At 49.6% G+C, this 22,055-nt stretch overlaps 1 protein-coding gene and 1 long non-coding RNA gene across 4 annotated transcripts; one reads left to right on the forward strand and one right to left on the reverse strand.

The window, feature by feature from the left end:
* Positions 1 to 386: 386 nt before the first annotated feature.
* Positions 387 to 10,890, reverse strand: LOC120324924. Of its 3 annotated transcripts, none has more exons than XR_005566638.1 (3): positions 10,855 to 10,890; positions 6,609 to 6,714; positions 387 to 6,112 (listed from the first exon to the last, which is right to left on the reverse strand). It is a non-coding gene; the product is annotated as an uncharacterized LOC120324924 (long non-coding RNA). The 3 variants fall into 3 exon arrangements; XR_005566637.1 differs by lacking the exon at positions 10,855 to 10,890 and adding an exon at positions 8,625 to 9,440; XR_005566636.1 differs by lacking the exon at positions 10,855 to 10,890 and having other exon boundaries at positions 6,609 to 9,440.
* Positions 10,891 to 11,300: 410 nt separating this feature from the next.
* On the forward strand, positions 11,301 to 16,245 carry LOC113996998 (zinc finger protein 239-like). Its single transcript, XM_039389826.1, has 2 exons — positions 11,301 to 11,325; positions 15,216 to 16,245. Exons 1-2 carry the CDS (start codon positions 11,301 to 11,303, stop codon positions 16,097 to 16,099), a joined length of 909 nt encoding a protein of 302 aa, XP_039245760.1. The 3' UTR covers positions 16,100 to 16,245.
* The last annotated feature ends 5,810 nt before the right edge of the window (positions 16,246 to 22,055 follow it).

Consider the following 22,055-nt stretch of genomic DNA (forward strand, 5'->3'; position numbering starts at 1 on the left):
CGCAGCCAAGGGTTGGAGAACCCCTCCCGGGCACGGGAAATCCCACCCAGGGCGTCCACTCGTAGGGGAGGGCTCCACCTCTGCTGGGAGGGGGTCCAGCTTTTCTGGCCTTGGAGAAACAAGCTCACAGAGCTACGAGTGTGCAAAACCATCTGGCTCCCTTCTCCTCCTGGGTTCCACCCAGAGCCTGGCCAGGGCTTAAGGGGAAAACCAAGGCAGTCAACCTGCCCCATCTGCTGCCAAACAAGGCCACACATCCACTGCCATGGCCTTGACCACTCTCTAAAGACAGGAAGATAAAGATCACATTTTGCTCACAATCAGACATAAGATTTGATTAATGAACACATACAAATATCATTCACTAATGAGTTGAGACTCACAGATCTCACTAATAAGCACATTTATTTTGTTCATGGGCAGATACACGGGTAGTCTTTGCACACAGTACATCTTTGACCAACAAACATACACAGGTTTAGCTAAGGAGCAAATACATGGATAAAGAGACCAGTAGGTTGGAAGGTTCATCTAGAGCTCAGCTTTGGCTCAGGGGCTGTTGTTCAGCCTCAGCACTTTCAGGGACAGCCGGACAGGGCTTTATATCCCACACACACAGTTTCTATATTCCTTAGATATTCTCCCTTACTTAATACATAGACATTACTTTGCTTTACACAGTCACCTCCCCATTGCAAGTCCTTAGTTGGTCCTCTGGGGTCTTCTTCAGAGCTCTCTGGTGGGGTTTTTTTGGCATGTGGTGCCCCCAAAGTTGAGGTGTCCACTTCTTGACCTCGGTTCTGAGCAGACACAGTGTCATTACCTTTCACCACAAAGACTGTAACGTTTGGGTTTGATCTTCTCTGGGTGCACAGAGCTCAGCTTCCATCCTGTTTGCTTAGTTACATCCCCGATCGAATTCTCTAGGACCTCTCCAAGATTATGGTTTTCCTTCCTTGGCCATAGAGAAATGTTGGGAGCAGTGTTCTATATCCCACATCAAATCCCTCCTTTTCTTCAGACTAAGCTGAGTCATGATGCAAGCTGAAATACAAATGCTCTTCCAGCTTTGGGGCAACCCTTCACAGGTGTTATTTCCACACAACCAACACCACCCCGTTCCATTGGGGACCGGCCAAGGATCAGTCATTTCCCCAGCAGGAAGGGTTTGAGGACATTGGGGGTGATTTCCCACAAACGTGCCCCTTTCATTAACACAATCCAGTTCTCCTGTCCCTTTAGTGGGGGTCACAGCTTTGGACACAGGCAGGATTGTCAGAGATGGGGGGGTACTTGCACACTAACTGCTGGGTCTACTTTTTGGGGAACACAAGTGCCCACCCAGTGACCAGGAATCATTTCTGCCAGAATAGGGGAGGCAGAAATGGTGAATGGCTTCCTTGTCTTTTCAGGTAAATGAGTGCACACCCAACAATCCCTTGGAGGCAACACTTGGGTCACATTTGAGACTAAAAGGAGATGTAAATTTTGCTCCCAAGTCAAGACCCAATTAACTATTGTCAGGAGAGCAAAACAGGACTAAAGGATTTTGTTTCTTCAGACAACCTCTCAATTACCCAAGGGGCTCTGGCCTTTGGAATTCTGGAATAATGCATCCCTGATTTGACTTCTTGTACCACTTCTACAATCAAGTGGGAACCTCTGTCTGATGACATTCCCAAATGTACCTCGAATCCAGGGATTCTTGGATTCAACAGTATTCCACTCACTTCCCTAGCCCAGTTGGTGTCACAAAGGAAAACCTCTGGCCACCCAGAGAAGGTATCCCCCAAGACTAGGAGATCTTTACACCCCCCTTTTCTGGGCAATTCAGTCAAATCCATCTGCCAACATTCACCTGGAACATTTCCACACTGTACATCACCTATTCCCCCTGCATTGGCAGAGTTGGATCATTTCTCTCACACACCACACTGCTGACTCACTGCTTGTACAACTGGGTCAGTTTTGCACCCCTAACCCACCTGTGCAAATGTTACAGTACAGAGACAAATACAAACACAAAACAAGGATCAGTGGATAAAACAAAGCCAGAGACCAAATTGTGGAATACCAAACAACCCACCCAAAGTGCTGGAAGATCCACACATCTTACAGGAGCAGGATTCCCCAAAAGAATGCCTTATTATCCAATGGGATCTTCCCCACATCCCAGACTGGGATGGGGATCTGTGCTCTTCTCCAGGAAAGTCCTGGGGCCGGCGTGAAGATCCAGAGATCCCTCGGATCCACGGGAGATCAGGCACAGGGTCCCACCTGGGGGCCAGAAATGATCCCCACAAGCAGCAGAACCCAAGCCCTTCACCCCAGTTGGGGTGTTAAGAAGCAGGCATTCTTTAGGGCAGCGTGCTGGACGCCTGCAGGAGAGTTCTTCTAATCCAGCCTGCTCAGGGACACAGGCAGGGCTTGGGATTACACACACTGATTCCAGAGGCATTGGATATTCTCCCTTACTGAACACATGTCCATTACTTTGCTTTACACAGTCACAACCCTATTGCAAGTACCTATTTGGTCATTTGGGGTCTTCTCTGGGGGTCTCTGGTGGGTTTTTTGGCATCTGGTGCCCCCCCAAAGTCAGGTGTCCCCTTCTTGACCTCGGTTCTCAGCATCACTGCTTTTCCCCACAGAGACCAGCATGTTTGGTTTGATCTTCTCTGGGTCCCCAGAGCTCAGCTCACATCCTGTTTGCTTGAGTTCCAGCCCTGATCCAATTCTCCAGGACTTCTCTAAGATTCTATTGTTCCTTATTTGGCCAGAGCAGAATATTGGGAGCAATGTTCTACTTCTCCCAAACCAAGGCTCCCCCTGCCCCATCTGCTGCCAAACAAGGCCAGACATCGACTGCCATGGCCTCGACCACTCTCCAGATACAGAAAGATAAAGATCACATTTTGCTCACAATCAGACATATTTTGTTAATGAACAGGTACAAACAGGATTCACTAATGAGCCCAGACTAACAGATCTGACTAATAAGCACACCTGTTTGCTCAGGAGCAGATACACAGGTGGAGTCCCATCACAGCACATTTTTACCAACAAACAGACCCAGTTTTAGCTGATGAGCAGATACATGGAGACACAGCCCATTAGGTTGGAAGGTTCATCTAGAGCTCAGCTTTGGCTCAGGGGCTGTTGTTCAGCCTCAGCACTTCAGTGACAGCCAGACAGGGCTTTACATTACACACACAGTTTACAGGTTCATTACAGAGTCTTGCTTACTTAATACAGACACTTTTAGACAACATTTGGATCACATTTGGCACTAAAAAGAGATGTAAATTTTCCTCCCATGTCAACAGTGTTTGAACTGTTGTCAGAAGAGCAAAACAAGAGTGAAGCATTTTGTTCCTGCAATAAGTGGGAACCTCTGTCTGATGGCATTCCCAAAGGCATCCCAAATACAGGGAGGATTGCATTGAACAATATTGCAGTCTCTTTCCAAACCTTCTTAGTGCAACAAGGAAAAGCCTCTGGCCACCCAGAGAAGGTATCCCCCAAGACTAGGAGATCTTTACACCCCCCTTTTCTGGGCAATTCAGTCAAATCCATCTGCCAACATTCACCTGGAACATTTCTACACTTTACATCCCCTATTCCCACTGCATTGGCAGGGGTTGGATCATTTCTCTTACACACACCACACTGCTGACTCACTGCTTGTACAACTGGGGTCAGTTTTGGACTTATTATAATCCACTTGTGCAAATGTTTCAATGATTTGCTTCACTCCAAGGAATACCCTCGTGTTCCCCATCCACCAGGTCACACCAGATTGGTTCAGGGACTATTATTTGCCCACCTGGGGTAACTGCCCAGCCTCCTGGAGCAAATTTTGCTCCTAAAGTTTCAATGAGCTGACAATCCTTAGCACTACACTAGTTTTTTTTTCTACTGGGAGAGGTATCTCTGTCAGGGTTATTAAAGACAAAACTTTACTCTCTAAAGTGCCTTTTTCTGCAGCCTCTTTGGCAGAATTATGGGACAAATGATTCCCCAGTTCTGCTTTGGTCTTCCCCTCTTGGTGCACTCTGCAATGCAGGACAGCAGCCTCTGTTGGTTTCTGGAGATCTTCAAGCAAGTCCAAGGATTAACTTGTTCTCCTTGACTCAATCCCAAAGCTGGAGTGAGCACAATTGGTTCTGCTTTCTGGGCTGAGGCACTGCAGAGGAGTGCCCCCAATTCCATGACCTGCTGGGGGGAGTTCCTGTGCATCCAGAGAATTGTTTTCCACGCTGGACAAAGCTGCCCCCACTGGGAAACAATTCCCAACCAGGACTTTCCCAGGGGCTGTCTCCTGAGTCAGCTCTGCCCGAATACACTTCTCCTCTAGTCTGGAAGCAATCACTCTCTGGGCTTCCTTTGCTGGGGCTGGGGCAGTTGACAGGTTGCTTCTTTTGTTCCTGGCCCAGCCTCCCTTGTCCTTGGAGAATTCCAAAGCCCAGGGAGGCTCCTGGGGTCTGGACTACTTGCACTTTGTGTTTGGGACACCCCGTATCCACCCAGTCCAAGGAAATTCCACAGTGTCTGATCCCAACATTGCTGCTCAGCATCAGTGGCTATCAAAATATCCACACACTGGAACAAGGCTCCAAGAGGGTTTTGACTTCTCCATTCCTCCAGTTCCTTTGCCAATTGAGTTCCAAATACTGGGGGGATATTTTTAAACCCCTGCAAGAGGACCACCAAAGTCAGCTGGGTTTTCCTCCCTGTTTTTGGATTTTCCCAGTTGAAAGCAAAAAGCTCTTGACTTTCACAACTCAAAGGGAGACAGAAAAAGGCATCTTTCAAATCTAATACTGTGAAACACACTAAACTTTCATTTAGGGGAGTTAGCAAAGTGTAAGGATTTGCTATGACTGCTTGTATATCTTCCACTCGATTATTTATAGCTCTGAGGTCTTGGACTAACTGGGATAGCCTTCCATTTGCCCCCTTGACTGGCAAAATTGGAGCATTACATTTAGATTCACATTCTTTTAACAAGCAAAATTTCATCAGTTTTTCTACAAAGGGTGAGAATCCCTCACAACTTTCCATTTTCAAAGGCTATTGCTTTGGCCTGACCAGCCCTGCTCCAGGTTTCACTGGAATTCTCACAGTTCTGCTCTTTTGGATCATGGAGGCACCTCTCCAGCCCATCCTACTGGAATCACTGCATCCCCAAGTGACGTTGGCAGATGGATTAGTTCTGCTTTTGGAGACTCTCATGCAAAACTAGAATCTTCCACAGAATTAGGCTCCGCAATAATAACTTATATTTTATCATTTTTAAATTGGATTGTGGCATTTAATTTTTCCAAGAGATCTCTCCCAGGCAGAGGCTTTGGGGAATTGGGGAAATACTGGGGAGCCAACCACTGTTTTCCCAGTTTTAAATCCACAGCATTAAAAATGGCCCAGTTTCCCAATTCCCTGTCACACCAGACAGTTGTTCCAGAATTGTGACTTGAGTTTCATTTTCCCTTATTTAAGACAGGGGAACAAGTTCCCACAGCCACAACCAATTGTACTTAGCTTGGCTGGAACCAGATGTTCTGATGGGGAAGAATCCTCTGGTGCCCCCTCAGTCGTCTTCAGTGATGCCAGAAGAGGGTTGGGAGGGTTCTGAAGTTTCAGTTGTGGATAATCCCATTTCCAGTGTCCATCTTTCTTACAGGATGCACAGGGATTGATCCCAAGTCTCCTGGGGGGGATGTTTGAAGCAGGCTGCCCATGCTCTCATCCTCTTCCTCTCCCCGGGGGCACCATTTCCTCAGGGATTTCTGAAGCTCTCTGCTCTCTCTCTGACACATTCTCTCTCCTTTTCTTCTGGACATGCTAAATCTGCCTCTTCACATGCCAGTTCCCCTGCAAGATTGGTTTCTGCATCTTGATTTTCTGTTCCCCCACTCAACCTGCCCGTGGGGCCAACCAGAAGATCTGAGTCCTCCTCTTTATTGGGGAGATGATGAGAACAAAGTTCTCCTGTGCTCCACACTGAACAACAAGGCTTTAACCATCTCCCTTGATTTTCCTTTCCGGGCTCACACCAAGGGCTCTGAGGGCGCTGCATTCACACCACAATCCTTCTGCCATTTCACAGGTTCTGCAAAGTGAAAAACACATCAACACACAGAACCTCCTTCCACTTCTGTTCCCGTTCTGAAACAGCACCAACTGTAACAATGGATTATAATTCAATGTTCCAGAACAGCCACCCATTGATTACAACACTTCATTAAATTCTCCCTGGGAGCTGTTCCTCTGAGGGGGCTGCCAATCTTCATCCAAAATTGCAAAATGCAACAAAGTGGGGATTTCTTCACAATTCCCCCTTCAGATTGCCCACTCCCCATCTCTAAACACTAGACCCAAAATGTTACAATACAGAAACAAATAAGAACACAACAATATTGATCGATAAAACAAAGTCAAATACCAAATTCCAAAATAACCCACCCAAAGGGCTGGAAGATCCACAGGTCTCAGATGAGCAGGATTCCCCAAATACCAAAGAACCCCCCCAGTGCGCTGAAAGATCCACATGTTTGACATGGGCAGGATTCCCAAAGAGAATGCCTTGTTATCCAGTGGGATCTTACCTGTGTCCCAGACTGGGCTGGGGATCTGTGCTCTTGAATACAGCAGAGTGTTTAGTCTTCTGTCAAGGCAAAGGCCTAGACTGTTTGGAGAACAGCGTATCAGGGCCTAAACCACAGAATACGGTCAAAAATTAGGTAACAATGTACCCTTTGTGCTCTGAGGATGATGAGGATGATGAAAGGGGGGTCCCAAAATACACCCCAGACCCATTTCTCAGGGGGAGGACCCGGGGCGGACCAGAGGAAGGGCCAAAGGGTGGACACATCTGGGATTGGATGGATAATGTTATAAAATGTAACCTCTCAGGCACGGCCTGCACGCGCGTCTATATCACCGACTGCCTTGGCAAATAAACCCTTTCTTATCTCACCCCTAACTAACTGCTCCGGAGATTTTTTTCAGCACCAAAATACACAGGCAACACAGTGATATCAGTTACCTTGAAGGGACTTGCTCAACCTTTTGGCCTCTTGGGCCAGTTGTACAAGAACAATACTCAGTTTTGTTTATGGGAATGGGTTTTTCCAGCTCATCAGTTTTCTAAAACAGTAACGACTCAGCCAGAAATGATATCACGCATATTTCAGAGAGGCTGCATTAGGTGCTGGGAACTTGCAGGGTGTGACCCACGTACTGTGTATTTGCCAATGACAACAGAGCATTTACAATGGCTAGAGAAGGCTAGTTTTGAATTTCAAACTGCCTTAAGTGATTTTACAGGTCAGCTAAGTATTCACCTACCTGCTTGTTCTATTTTACAGTGTTTAAACAACTTTCCTTTGAAGCTGAGAACACACTGCTCCCCTATTCCTTTAACAGATGCACAAACTGTCTTTACTGGCGGTTCAGGAAAAACGGGAAATGGAGTCGTAGTGTGGCAGAAAGATAATGACTGGCAACAGGATATACATCATGTGGATGGGTCACCACAGCTTGTAGAATTATCAGCAGTAATCTGCACACTTACACTCTTTCCAGGACCTTTAAACATAGTTTCTGATTCTCAGTATGTTGTGGGAGTGGTTCAACAAATTGAACACTCCTATCTGAAAGAAGTCAATCATGCGGCACTGTTTGCCCTATTCAAAAAATTACTGTTTCTAGTTGAAAAGAGGCAATTTGCATTTTTCATCATGCACGTGCATCCTCATACCTTGCCTCCTGGTCCAATTTCAGAGGTAATCGACGTGCAGATGCACTTGCAGGAGCAGTAATAGTACCTCAGTGATTTGAGCAAGCCGAATTGTCACATCAATTTTTTCATCAAAATGCAAGGGCATTAAAAAGATAATTTGATCTCACATCAGAGCAAGCTCATTCTATCATAGCATCCTGTCCAGACTGTCAGCTAATCACTCCCATTGCTCCTGAAGGAACCAACCCTTGAGGACTGTAACCCCTGCAGCTGTGGCAAGCAGATGTAACACACATATCCTCTTTTGGCAAACTGAAATATGTACATGTCTCCATTGACACGTTTTCAGGATTTCTAGTAGCTACAGCTCATTCTGGGGAGAAAAGCTGGGATGTACAATGTCACCTCCTTACAGCCTTTGCACACATGGGAGTACCTAAGCAAATTAAAACAGACACTGGACCTTCTTATATGTCCAAACGCACAAAAGAATTTTTTGAACAATGGGGAATACAACATCTAACAAGTATTCCACACACCCCCACAGGTCAGGCTGTAATTGAGTGTGCACACTGCACACTCAAAGACGTTGCAGAAACAGAAAAGAGGAAGTTCAGGTTTAACTCCCCAGGAGTGTTTAAATAAGGCTTTATATGTGCTTAACTTTCTAAATAGAATAGTAGGAGATCTCTCTGCAGCACAGCGTCACTTTGTCCCAGCACATGTTTCCACAGAGAGGAAGGCAGAAGTAATGTTCAGAGATCCAGTTACTAGAGAATGGCAAGGTCCTTGTCCCTTAATAACCTGGGGAAAAGGTTATGCTTGTGTCTCCACAGATCGAGCACCGCGATGGATACCTTCACGTTTCGTGCAACCCTACCTTGCATCATCTTCATAACAACAGCCATGCCTCCTGACTGGACCACCTTTGCCACCCAGAACGTCGGGGTGACACTCGCCAATGCAACCGGGACTGACACATTGTGTTTGTCTGTGGCTGCCCCAACTGATCCGTTCCGTACCTGTTTAGCAGGCCTTCCTTTCAATTGCACCCAGTGGATTACCTTTCTACACCAGTACTTGCCACAATTCTCTAACCTTCACAAGGCACAATGTGCCAATAACCAAAACCTTGAAAATAATTTTCCTTGAATTCCAATAGAACCCCAAGAAATTAATGTCATGGGCAGTCTGACTGCACCTTTCTGTTTTCAATTTGATCCCTCAGATTCAAATTCAAATCATTATTTGGCAATTGGCGTATCTCCTTCTGGAACATACCAAAAGGCTCGTTTTTGGTGTAAATCACCCAATTCTACAGTATTAAAATCAGGGGCGACACCTCTTGGCTTGCCCAATGGTATTTTCTTAATCTGTGGGCTGTGATTCTGGAAAGGTATTCCCACTAGAGCGAAAGGAGGACCGTGCACATTTGGAAAATTAACATCATTTAACCCTCACAAATTACCCATAAGCACACACATTCAAAAGAGGCAAAAAAGATTCGTGCAACGATACAATAAGAATTGCAATTCAAGAGTACATATCTGGGGCCCAGCTGAAAGAGTATTCTCCAGTCTTGTAGCTGGAATTGGAACAGCTCATGCCTTGACCACCTTGGATAGACCAGGCTGCTGGCTTGCCAAGTTCAGCAGCTGACGCCTTACTAACCGATGTCAGTTCAATTAGGAAAGCCACTTTGCAGAAAAGAGCAGCCATTGATTTTTTGCTATTGGCTCGTGGACATGGTTGCAAAGATTTTGAAGGCCTTTGCTGCATGAATCTTTCTGGTCACTCAGAGTTGATTCATCAAAGCCTTGCTCAATTAAAAACCCTAACAGCGCAGCTTAACGCAGAGAAGGACCAAGGCTTAGACAGTTTGTTTAGCTGGCTAGATATTCCCAGCTAGATGTTCCCAGGGACTTCCCACAGCCCCATTTCTCCCCTTGAAACCCACAATTCCACTGTCCACAAACCCCTCCCCACTGTCCCCAAACCCCATCCCTGATGTCCCCAACCCTCCATCTCACTCCAGGAGCCCCCCCTTGGACCCTCTGACCACAAAAATGACCCCCCCCCCCACGCTTACAGAAAGGCCAAGGGCATCTGGGGGCACGTGGGGGACAGTTGGGGGGGTTTGGGGGGCGCTGAGTAATTACTGGGGGGTACTGGGACACACTGGGAGGAACCAGGGGGCACTGTAAGGGACTGGAGGGTTACTGAAAGACACTGGGATGGCACTGGGAGGGACTGGAGGTGAACTGGGGCACACTGGGAGGTTACTGGGCCATACTGGGGGTTCACGGGTGCTCACTGGAGGATCACGGGCCCATAGTTGAAAGCAGTGGGAGGTCACTGGGACACACTGGATGGTCACTGGGGGGTTACTGGGCTGTACTGAGGGTCACTGGGAGGTCACTGGGACATACTGGGGGCACTGGGATCCCCTTACCCAGATGTGGTACATCTCCCTCCCCTGGATTTTGGGGGGCATCCCTAGGACCCCTGAGGGCTGGGGGACCCCATGAACCCACTGCTGGGCTTTAGGGGACTCCACAAAATCCCCTCAAAACCCCTGAAATCCCCCCCTCGACCCATCAAAACCTCCTCAAGGTCCCCTCAAATCCCCTCAGAGACCTCATCCCTCCCCAGCACCCTCTAAACCCTCCCAGTGATCCGCAAAACCCACCTGGGACCCCCCAAGCCCATTCAGGAACCCCCCAATCTCCCTCAAGGACCCTCAAAACCGTCTGGGACCCCTTAAACCCCCCAGAGACCCCAAAACTGCCTAAAAGGTCCCCACAAAGCCCCCCAGGACCCCCAAACCTCCTCACAGACCCCAAAGCCCACCTGGGATCCCCCAAATCTCCTCAGAAACTAAAACTCCCTCGGAGACCCCCAAACCCCTTCAGGGACCTTCAACCTCCCCCCGAGTCCCCTCAAGACACCGAACCCCCTCAGCGACCTCTCAAAACGTCCCCGAGAACCCCCGAACCCACGCGCTAAACCCTTCCGAGCCCTCCAGCCTTTCCACCCACAGCCGCGCTCCCCGCAGCCCCCGAGGGGATCCCCAGAGCCCCGCTCTCGCCACAGTCCCCGCCAGATCTTACAGCGACAAACAGGCCCCGGCGCCATTCCCGGAAGCCAAGGCGGCGCTCTGCGCGCGCACCGCGTTCAGAAAACACCACCGCAGCCAATCAGCGCGCGGCCCCTGCCCGCACGTTCGCCGCCGCGCCTGCGCTTTGCGCGGTGCGCTGTGGGAGTTGTAGTCCTTGCGGACGATCATAGCGGCCCTTTGCACGTGAGCGGATGAAAGACAAGACGAGGAATAAATAAAGAAGAAAGAAAATAGAAAGAAAAAGAAAAAAAAAGGAGAAAATAAAGACAGAAAAGCTAAAAACAAAAAAGTCCTACCCTCGCCTGCCGCAAGGACTACAACTCCCACAATGCACCGCGCGCGGAGAAGGCGTGGCGGAATGCGGGCAGGGGCCGTGGCCGCGCGCTGATTGGCTGCGGCGCGGGTCAGTCCAGGCGGTGCGCGCGCAGAGAATCGGTGATGGCGGCGGGGCCTGTTTGTCGTTGTGAGTCTGGCGAGGGGGGCGGCGAGAGCGGGGTCTGGGGATCCCCTCGGGGGCTGCGGGGAGCGCGGCTGTGGGTTGAAGGGCTCGGGAGGGTTTAGCGGAGGAGTTCGGGGTTCCCGGAGACGTTTTTAGGGGTCCCTGAGGGGATTCAGTGTCCTGAGGGGACTCGGGGGGGGGAAATTGAAGGTCCCTGAAGGGGTTTGGGGGTCTCTGAGGGGGTTTTGGTTTCTGAGGAGATTTCAGGTTTCCCAGGTGGGCTTTGGGGTCTGTGAGGAGGTTTGAGGGTCCTGAGGGGCTTTGCGGGGACCTTTTAGGCAGTTTTGGGGTCTCTGGGGGGTTTAAGGGGTCCCAGACGGTTTTGAGGGTCCTTGAGGGAGATTGGGGGGTTCCTGAATGGGCTTGGGGGGTCCCAGGTGGGTTTTGCGGGTCACTGGGAGGGTTTAGAGGGTGCTGGGGAGGGATGAGGTCTCTGAGGGGATTTGAGGGGACCTTGAGGAGGTTTTGATGGGTCGAGGGGGGGATTTCATGGGTTTTGAGGGGATTTTGTGGAGTCCCCTAAAGCTCAGCAGTGGGTTCATGGGGTCCACCAGTCCCCAGGGGTCCTAGGGATGCCCCCCAAAATCCAGGGGAGGGAGATGTACCACATCTGGGTAAGGGGATCCCAGTGCCCCCAGTCTGTCCCAGTGACCTCCCAGTGACCCTCAGTACAGCCCAGTAACCCCCCAGTGACCATCCAGTGTGTCCCAGTGACCTCCCACTGCTTTCAACTATGGGCCCGTGATCCTCCAGTGAGCACCCATGAACCCCCAGTATGGCCCAGTAACCTCCCAGTGTGCCCCAGTTCACCTCCAGTCCCTCCCAGTGCCCTCTGAGCATTCCTCGGTAACCCCCCAGTTCCTCCCAGTCCCCCCTGGTTCCCCGCAGTGTGTCCCAGTATCCTCCAGGAATCACCCAGTGCCCCCCAAAACCCCCCAGCTGTCCCCAACCTGTCCCCAGATGCCCTTGGCCTTTCTGTGAGAGTGGGAGGGGGTCGTTTTTGTGGTCAAAGGGTCCAAGGGGGGGCTCCTGGAGTGAGATGGAGGGTTGGGGACATCAGGGATGGGGTTTGGGGACAGTGGGGAGGGGTTTGTGGACAGTGGAATTGGGGGTTCCAAGGGGAGAAATGGGGCTGTGGGAAGTCCCTGGGAACATTGGAGACACCAGGGGGGTCTCAGGGTGTCAAGGGGGGAACTGGGGACACCAAGAGGGTCTTGGGGACACCGGGGGGGTCTCAGGACTCACCTGCTCATGGTGCAGCCCCTTCGCTCCCACCCAAGCCCCTCTAACTCCCCCCAAATGTCCTCTAACCTCCATTTTCCCTTTAATCCCCTCCCCCCACAGATCCCTTTGATGCCCCAATGCCCCCAAAACCTGTTTTAACTCCCCCAAATACACCCAAAGACCCCCAAAACCCCCCAAATCACCTTCCAACCTCCCCAAAGAGGGATCACCTGGCACCCTGGGACAGGAACACAGTGGGCTGTACTGGGGGCACTGGGCTGTACTGGGAGGGCACTGGGGGGGCTCAGGTGTCCCACAACAACGTGGCCCAGCTCCAGGAGAGATCTGGGGAGCAATGAGGAGGTACTGGTCTGTCCTGGTCTGTCCTGGTCTGTCCTGGTCTGTACCCCCAATCCCCAAAGCCCCTCCCCAGCTCCCCCAGGACCCTCCCGCACCCCAAAGCCTCCCAGGCCCCCCCAGGCCCCTGACTTGGTCCTGCTGCCCCTTGAGCATCTCCAACTCCTGCACAACCAGGCATTTCTTTGCTCCCCAGGGTCGTTCCCACACCCAGAATGGAATCTGGAGGCAGCAGGATGTGCACAGGGCTCCCATTTCCTGCAGTGCAAAGGGGCTGCAGGGAATGATTCCCCTGCTCTTGCAAATCTGCCAAAAGCTGCAGGGCACAGGAGGGGGAACTTCAGGAATTTGCTGGCCTTAGGAGTGGAGCTCACAGGGTATTGAGAGGAACATATCCCTCAAATACAATCTCTGTGCATACACAAGATCTGTCTGGACAGGCAGGTAAAGCAATAATCAGATATATTCTGTATCATATATCTGGCACATATTCTATAGAATCCATCCTTAGCTATTGTATGATATATCTATAAGATATTGCAAGTAATAAGCAATAATAAGGCAAGTGTCCTCCTTAGGGACACACTTCAGAAGGGACCTTGCACTTGATCCCCCCCCTCTTCAGCTTCGAGCCACCTGGTGCCACAGAGGGGGACAGAGCTCCTGTGGAACATTCTATTCCACTGACACAGAGCAAGGAATAAACCCAAACTACTGCCTGGGTTTGTTCCCTGGGGGTCTCTGCAGCAGCAGGCACAGCCCCACACTGACTGCTCTGGGCTGTGCAGGCATTTGTGGTTCTGCCTGTCTCACACACACAAAACAGTCTGGTTAGTGCTGCCCTCAGGAAACCCCCCCAATATTAAATTCAGTCCCCATCATGTAGTCGTGAAAGAAGTTGTCAGTGAATTTGCCAGAAAGCATGAAAAATAGAAGAGCACACAGTTATACACAAACGCAGGTAATTACTGTTCTGACCACACATTCCAGATTAATTTGGTGCAGTGATAATAAAAATCATAAACCCACGTAACGCTGTGCAAGAGAACACAGATTGACCAAGTGAAGTCAGACATTAACAGAGATAAATTCGAGAAGGTCAGCAGTGCACTGTTTTACTCCTGCTAACACTTGTGGGCAGTGTGACTGACTTCATGTACAGGATGGACGTACCTGTGCCCCGGGGCTGCCAGTGCCATGGTGGGCAGCAGGAACCACAGGGGATGGTGCCAGTGAGGCAAAGAGCCACAGCCAGATATTGGCTTCTGTGTCTGGGCCAGCAGAATGGATTCTGTCTTTCCATTTGCATGGCCCATTGCAGCTCAACAATTTCAGTGTCTGATTGCCCAGGATTCTCTCACACTGAACTTCACAGAGCAGCCTTTGGCACTGGTAGGCAAAAGTAGCCTTTAATCCTTGCAAACGTGGAAACTGCACATCCCAGGATATTGGCACAGCACAGCAGAGGAGTCCAGTTGTCAGAAAGGATGGCAGGGGAGAAGTGGAAGGAGAAAGCATTTGCACACCAAAGCACAGGGGTAATGATCAAGGCCTGAAGTCCAGTGAATTCATATTTATTCTCTACACTGAAACTAGGAAGAAAAAAATTGTGTTTAAAGTGACACTACGTTAATTCAGTTTTTGATTAATATATAACAATTCAATCAGGTGCTCATGAAGTGACCTCACTCCCCTCATCCTCCCAATTAAACACCTTTTTTTTGGCTGAATCTCCATATTCTGGAGTATATTTTGGCTGAATCTTTTGCAGTTTGGGGAGGGGTTCATCTTGCTATTTCTGAGGAGCTTTTTGTGTGAATCTTGTTAGTGGTTTGGTTTTTTCTGGGCTGAATCTTGGTGTTTTGGAGGTTTTTATGGTCACAGGATGCCCGGTGAGTTCTAGAGATGGACTTGGGCAGGAGGAACCCCCAAGCCAACGCGCTCAGCCCTTGTTTTCCCCCCATCAGGATTTGTCCTTCCCAAAGCTTGGGCGGATGGAGGAGGAGGCTGCGAGGAAGAGGAAGATGCCTTGGTCCCCCCAGGCAGGTGAGGAGGAAGTCAGTGTCCCTTTGGGCGGGTGTTGTGCTGGCTCTGTCAGCCGAGCATGGCCCCGGCTGCAGGACAACCCCGCTGGCGCCGCCGTCCTGCCGGGGCCGGAGTTGGGGGGATGTCCTTGGCCTTCCCTGTGGGCCGGAGGCAAATCCCCTGCCTGTCCTTCTTGCTTCCTGCCCCAGGCCCCGAGGTGAGGACGGAGAGCCCGGAGGACAAATCCCCCCGTGAGACCCTGGTGGGAGAGGCCGTTTTGAAGGGCTCCCCGGCGCAGGAAGGCAGCGGGGAGGAAAAGGGCCAGAGATCCCCCCACAGGAGGGTCTCCAAAGCCATCCCAGGGTGCTCTGAGGAGGAAAGAGCCAGCCTGTGCCAGGAACGCGGCCGGAGCTTGAGCCAGAGCTCCAACCTGGTGGTCCCTGAGCAGCCTCCCAGCAGGAAGAAGCCCTTCAGGTGCTTGGAGTGTGGGAAGAGCTTCAGGAACAGCTCCAACCTACTCAGCCACCAGCACATCCACACTGGGGAACGGCCCTACACGTGTGGGGAATGTGGGATGAGCTTCAGGAACAGCTCCACTCTCCTCACCCACCAGCGCATCCACACCGGTGAACGGCCCTACACGTGTGGGGAATGTGGGATGAGCTTCAGGAACAGCTCCACTCTCCTCACCCACCAGCGCATCCACACCGGTGAACGGCCCTACACATGTAGGGAATGTGGGAAGAGGTTCAGGAACAACTCTAACCTGATCCAACACCAGCACGTCCACGCTGGGGCACGGCCCTATGTATGTCGGGAATGTGGGAAGAGCTTTAGGCAGATCTCCCACCTTCTCAAGCACCAGCACATCCACACTGGGGAACGGCCCTACAAGTGCTTGGAGTGTGGGAAGATGTTTCAGACCAGCCCAGATCTCCTCCTGCACCACCGGACGCACACGGATGAGATGCCCTTCCGCTGCACCGATTGTGGGAAGGGCTTCCGGCAGAACTCCCACCTTGTCAGACACCGGCGCATTCACACCGGGGAGAGGCCCTACAAGTGTGGGGAGTGTGGGAAGAGCTTCACCCAGAGCGGTAACTTGACCACACACCAACGGACCCACCGGTAAGGGAAACCCCTGAGTGCCCCGACTGCAGGAAGAGCTTCAGGCTTCAGTCGATGCTTCCACCCTCAATGAACCCACTGATTGGGAGGCAACCCCTGGAGTCCAGTGACTGTCAGTCCATCCCTTTTGACCAGAAAGGGCCAGTCCCCTTTCACAGGGGCAGCTTCTTCCAACAGAACCCTTCCTGGGGGTGTGTGGAGATTCCTGCCTTGGCTGGTGACCCCCCAAGGTCACTGCTGGAGGTTGAGAGCAGAGATCTCCCCACGAGCGTTGGTCTGGGGGAGTTCCATCCATCTCTAATTAAGAATTATTGCTTTTGTGCCAGCTTTAGTAGAATTGCTTCTACAATTGCTTTAGTGTAGACACTTTAGTGTCTTATCCTGTACTGCTGGTACTTTTAGTGTGTATATTGTGCATAATTCTGCTGAAGACCTTTTGTCTGATCATTTGCAACCCTAAATAATTCATTTCTATCAACAGATCTGATTTGCCATCATTAAAACCTGGGTGACAAAAGTGGTTCAGTCACACCTCTGTAATTCCTCTAAACTGAAAATGTTGGCATAATCCAAGGCTGAGATTGGATCCAGCAGCTCCCAGCACCCCACAGGAATTTGGGAGCTCAGGGGGCCACCTCCCTTTCCCAGCTCCCCTGTGCCCAAAGACCCCATGGGACCATCGGACCTGCCAGACCCACCCCCCCTTTTCCACCCTTCTCCCTGTTTCTCCCACTTTCCCATTTTCCCCTCAATCCCCAGTCTCCTCCCTGAACAGTTTTTGGGTCCCAACCTGCCGATGCCTAAAATCTATTCTGGCACAGTTTTAAACTTTTATACTGTTGTTGGCTATTTAATATTTCTAAATATTATATCTAATCTTTCATAAGTGGGGTTAATTTAAGCAGTCTCTTCTCTCTCATTTTTAACTATGGTAGCAGGTGTTCATCACAGGTATCCTTGTGCTGAAGTCAGCAGCTTCTTCTCTCACTCACAGCATGCCCAAGGCCGGTTGATGGATTCCAGTGTTATCTCTGAGGCCTCTTGCTGGGCAGCTGCCTCTGGCTCCCTAGCCTGAACACATCTGGTTTCCCCCAATTCCCCCTTTTTTATTTTCTAATTGAAACACTAAAACTTGTGCAAAGCTACAGCGAACCAAACGTGACACACAAGAAAGAAAACATGGCACACTAAGCAAAATACAGAAAAACACAAAAATTCCAGTTACAGCTACAATGGCAACTTTCTTGAGTTTTGGACCTAGGTTAAAAATATCTAGCCAGCTAAACAAACTGTCTAAGCCTTGGTCCTTCTCTGCATTAAGCTGCGCTGTTAGGGTTTTTAATTGAGCAAGGCTTTGATGAATCAACTCTGAGTGACCAGAAAGATTCATGCAGCAAAGGCCTTCAAAATCTTTGCAACCATGTCCACGAGCCAATAGCAAAAAATCAATGGCTGCTCTATTCTACAAAGTGGCTTTCCTAATTGAACTGACATCGGTTAGTAAGGCGTCAGCTGCTGAACTTGGCAAGCCAGCAGCCTGGTCTATCCAAGGTGGTCAAGGCATGAGCTGTTCCAATTCCAGCTACAAGACTGGAGAATACTCTTTCAGCTGGGCCCCAGATATGTACTCTTGAATTGCAATTCTTATTGTATCGTTGCACGAATCTTTTTTGCCTCTTTTGAATGTGTGTGCTTATGGGTAATTTGTGAGGGTTAAATGATGTTAATTTTCCAAATATGCACGGTCCTCCTTTCGCTCTAGTGGGAATACCTTTCCAGAATCACAGCCCACAGATTAAGAAAATACCATTGGGCAAGCCAAGAGGCGTCGCCCCTGATTTTAATACTGTAGAATTGGGTGATTTACACCAAAAACGAGCCTTTTGGTATGTTCCAGAAGGAGATACGCCAATTGCCAATAAACTATTTGAATTTGAATCTGAGGGATCAAATTGAAAACAGAAAGGTGCAGTCAGACTGCCCATGACATTAATTTCTTGGGGTTCTATTGGAATTCAAGGAAAATTATTTTCAAGGTTTTGGTTATTGGCACATTGTGCCTTGTGAAGGTTAGAGAATTGTGGCAAGTACTGGTGTAGAAAGGTAATCCACTGGGTGCAATTGAAAGGAAGGCCTGCTAAACAGGTACGGAACGGATCAGTTGGGGCAGCCACAGACAAACACAATGTGTCAGTCCCGGTTGCATTGGCGAGTGTCACCCCGACGTTCTGGGTGGCAAAGGTGGTCCAGTCAGGAGGCATGGCTGTTGTTATGAAGATGATGCAAGGTAGGGTTGCACGAAACGTGAAGGTATCCATCGCGGTGCTCGATCTGTGGAGACACAAGCATAACCTTTTCCCCAGGTTATTAAGGGACAAGGACCTTGCCATTCTCTAGTAACTGGATCTCTGAACATTACTTCTGCCTTCCTCTCTGTGGAAACATGTGCTGGGACAAAGTGACGCTGTGCTGCAGAGAGATCTCCTACTATTCTATTTAGAAAGTTAAGCACATATAAAGCCTTATTTAAACACTCCTGGGGAGTTAAACCTGAACTTCCTCTTTTCTGTTTCTGCAACGTCTTTGAGTGTGCAGTGTGCACACTCAATTACAGCCTGACCTGTGGGGGTGTGTGGAATACTTGTTAGATGTTGTATTCCCCATTGTTCAAAAAATTCTTTTGTGCGTTTGGACATATAAGAAGGTCCAGTGTCTGTTTTAATTTGCTTAGGTACTCCCATGTGTGCAAAGGCTGTAAGGAGGTGACATTGTACATCCCAGCTTTTCTCCCCAGAATGAGCTGTAGCTACTAGAAATCCTGAAAACGTGTCAATGGAGACATGTACATATTTCAGTTTGCCAAAAGAGGATATGTGTGTTACATCTGCTTGCCACAACTGCAGGGGTTACAGTCCTCAAGGGTTGGTTCCTTCAGGAGCAATGGGAGTGATTAGCTGACAGTCTGGACAGGATGCTATGATAGAATGAGCTTGCTCTGATGTGAGATCAAATTATCTTTTTAATGCCCTTGCATTTTGATGAAAAAATTGATGTGACAATTCGGCTTGCTCAAATCACTGAGGTACTATTACTGCTCCTGCAAGTGCATCTGCACGTCGATTACCTCTGAAATTGGACCAGGAGGCAAGGTATGAGAATGCACATGGCATGATGAAAAATGCAAATTGCCTCTTTTCAACTAGAAACAGTAATTTTTGAATAGGGCAAACAGTGCCGCATGATTGACTTCTTTCAGATAGGAGTGTTCAATTTGTTGAACCACTCCCACAACATACTGAGAATCAGAAACTATGTTTAAAGGTCCTGGAAAGAGTGTAAGTGTGCAGATTACTGCTGATAATTCTACAAGCTGTGGTGACCCATCCACATGATGTATATCCTGTTGCCAGTCATTATCTTTCTGCCACACTACGACTCCATTTCCCGTTTTTCCTGAACCGCCAGTAAAGACAGTTTGTGCATCTGTTAAAGGAATAGGGGAGCAGTGTGTTCTCAGCTTCAAAGGAAAGTTGTTTAAACACTGTAAAATAGAACAAGCAGGTAGGTGAATACTTAGCTGACCTGTAAAATCACTTAAGGCAGTTTGAAATTCAAAACTAGCCTTCTCTAGCCATTGTAAATGCTCTGTTGTCATTGGCAAATACACAGTACGTGGGTCACACCTTGCAAGTTCCCAGCACCTAATGCAGCCTCTCTGAAATATGCGTGATATCATTTCTGGCTGAGTCGTTACTGTTTTAGAAAACTGATGAGCTGGAAAAACCCATTCCCATAAACAAAACTGAGTATTGTTCTTGTACAACTGGCCCAAGAGGCCAAAAGGTTGAGCGAGTCCCTTCAAGGTAACTGATATCACTGTGTTGCCTGTGTATTTTGGTGCTGAAAAAAATCTCCGGAGCAGTTAGTTAGTGGTGAGATAAGAAAGGGTTTATTTGCCAAGGCAGTCGGTGATATAGACGCACGCGCAGGCCGTGCCTGAGAGGTTACATTTTATAACATTATCCATCCAATCCCAGATGTGTCCACCCTTTGGCCCTTCCTCTGGTCCGCCCCGGGGCCTCCCCCTGAGAAATGGGTCTGGGGTGTATTTTGGGACCCCCCTTTCATCATCCTCATCATCCTCAGAGCACAAAGGGTACATTGTTACCTAATTTTTGACCGTATTCTGTGGTTTAGGCCCTGATATGCTGTTCTCCAAACAGTCTAGGCCTTTGCCTTGACAGAAGACTAAACACTCTGCTGTATTCAGAAGCAGATTGATATAGAATGGGGTAAAAGGGTTAGGGAATGTGTAAACAAGGGAAAGGAACAAGGGAGAAAATGATGACTGGATGCTTTTCAGGAGCAATAAAGTGCCTGTTTTCTGGTGTGTGGCATTCAAAATGGCCCAACCTTTCTGCTCAGGTTTTTCATGGAGGTCATTGGGTTCTTCTTGCGATACATTTCTGCACAATGAAATATTATTATGCATCTGCCTTCTAATTTAGTGTCTACCCACTGAATTTGACCCAGAGATGTATAAATGATGAATTGTGTTCACTGGGTATTTAAACAAAATAAAAGACCCTGCAGTGCTTTCTTTGTCCAAGATCCTTCTTCTCAGGTGTTCCTAAAGGACAGCACACTGCAGGACAGGGTGTATTTGCAAAGGGGAAGGGGACAATAATCCCAGCCCTGCAGCACTGCCAGGGAACAGCAGTGCTTGGTCTTTGCAGAGCTGCTCTCTTGCCACTTCCACACTGTCCTCCTGAGCCCCTTTCTCGCTGTAAGGCCTGAGTGCTCTCTGAGCACAGTCCTGGGGGGTGGAAGCCCTTGGAGCACAGGCAGGGACAGGCCCTGGGAACTTGTGAAGCAGAGTTGGGCTCCCTTCCAGCATCTCCAGGATGCTGTGGGATCTTCTGAGGGCAGGGCATGGACTGGGTCACTTCTTCTGTCACCTTGCTCCAGGGCTGCAACTCTCCTGCAGTGTCACCATGACACTCCTGCTCTCTGCTTTCCAGGTTCCATTTTCAGATCCAATCTTCCCCTCCTGTTCCCAGGGACATCCTGTAAGTGCTTCAGAGTTGCCATCCTGGGGCAGCTCCTGCTCAGCGTGGGCAGGCACAAGGTCTCTCCAGCTGCTCCTCTCCCCTCCCCAGTGCCACTGTTTTCTGCAGCCTCCTCATCCTTGCCCAGCACAGCCCTCCTGGCACAGTTGGACACAGCCCTTGTTCTCCCCCCTCCTCAGGCACCTGCCCAACCCCCTCAGCTCCAGCCTGATGGCCACAAACCTTCAGGGCAGGGAGGCACCGGGCAAAATGCTGAGGAAACCTTTCAGCTGCACTCAAATCCAATTGGAGGGGTTGGCCTCGAGGAAGAAATCCCTTCTCATTCTCCAGAACCACCAGGACAACCTGTGTTGTGTCCTGGGCACTCCTCTGGAAGTGTGGGCTATGGAAAAGGTTTTGGTGTCAGGGCTATTGAGAAGGCTGGGCAGTGTCACTGGGAGACCTCTCCCAAACCCTTGGAAAGGCCAGAGCCAGCCCAGAGCTTCCTGGGGCCTTGGCAAAGGCAGACCTGGAACCAGTCTGCAAACAGGGCAGCAAGGAGGGTTGGCAGAGTTCCAGACTGCTCAGGCTCAGCAGGGAAGGGGAGAGGGCAAGTCCTCCTGCAGCCATTGCCAGGCATGGGAAGGACAAGGCAGGGATTGCAGAACCCTGTGGGAGGGAATAGAAGGGAATGTTGTGTGCCCAGACTTCAGCAAGGCCCTTGACATGGACTCCTGTGGTCTTCTTATGGCCAGACTGGTGAGAGCTGGACTGAAGAAGTGGAAGATGTGGTGGGTGGGAAGTTGGCTGAATGAAGAGTGTCCAGTAAAATCCATGGTACAAAGTCCTCTTGGCAGCAACTTCCTGATGAAATCCCTCAGTGATCAGCCCTTGACCACCACTATAGAACAT

This window comes from Pipra filicauda, unplaced genomic scaffold, assembly GCF_003945595.2.
Source record: "Pipra filicauda isolate LSUMZ 115617 unplaced genomic scaffold, ASM394559v2 scaffold777_size94897_pilon, whole genome shotgun sequence".
Classification (NCBI taxonomy): Eukaryota; Metazoa; Chordata; class Aves; order Passeriformes; family Pipridae; genus Pipra; species Pipra filicauda.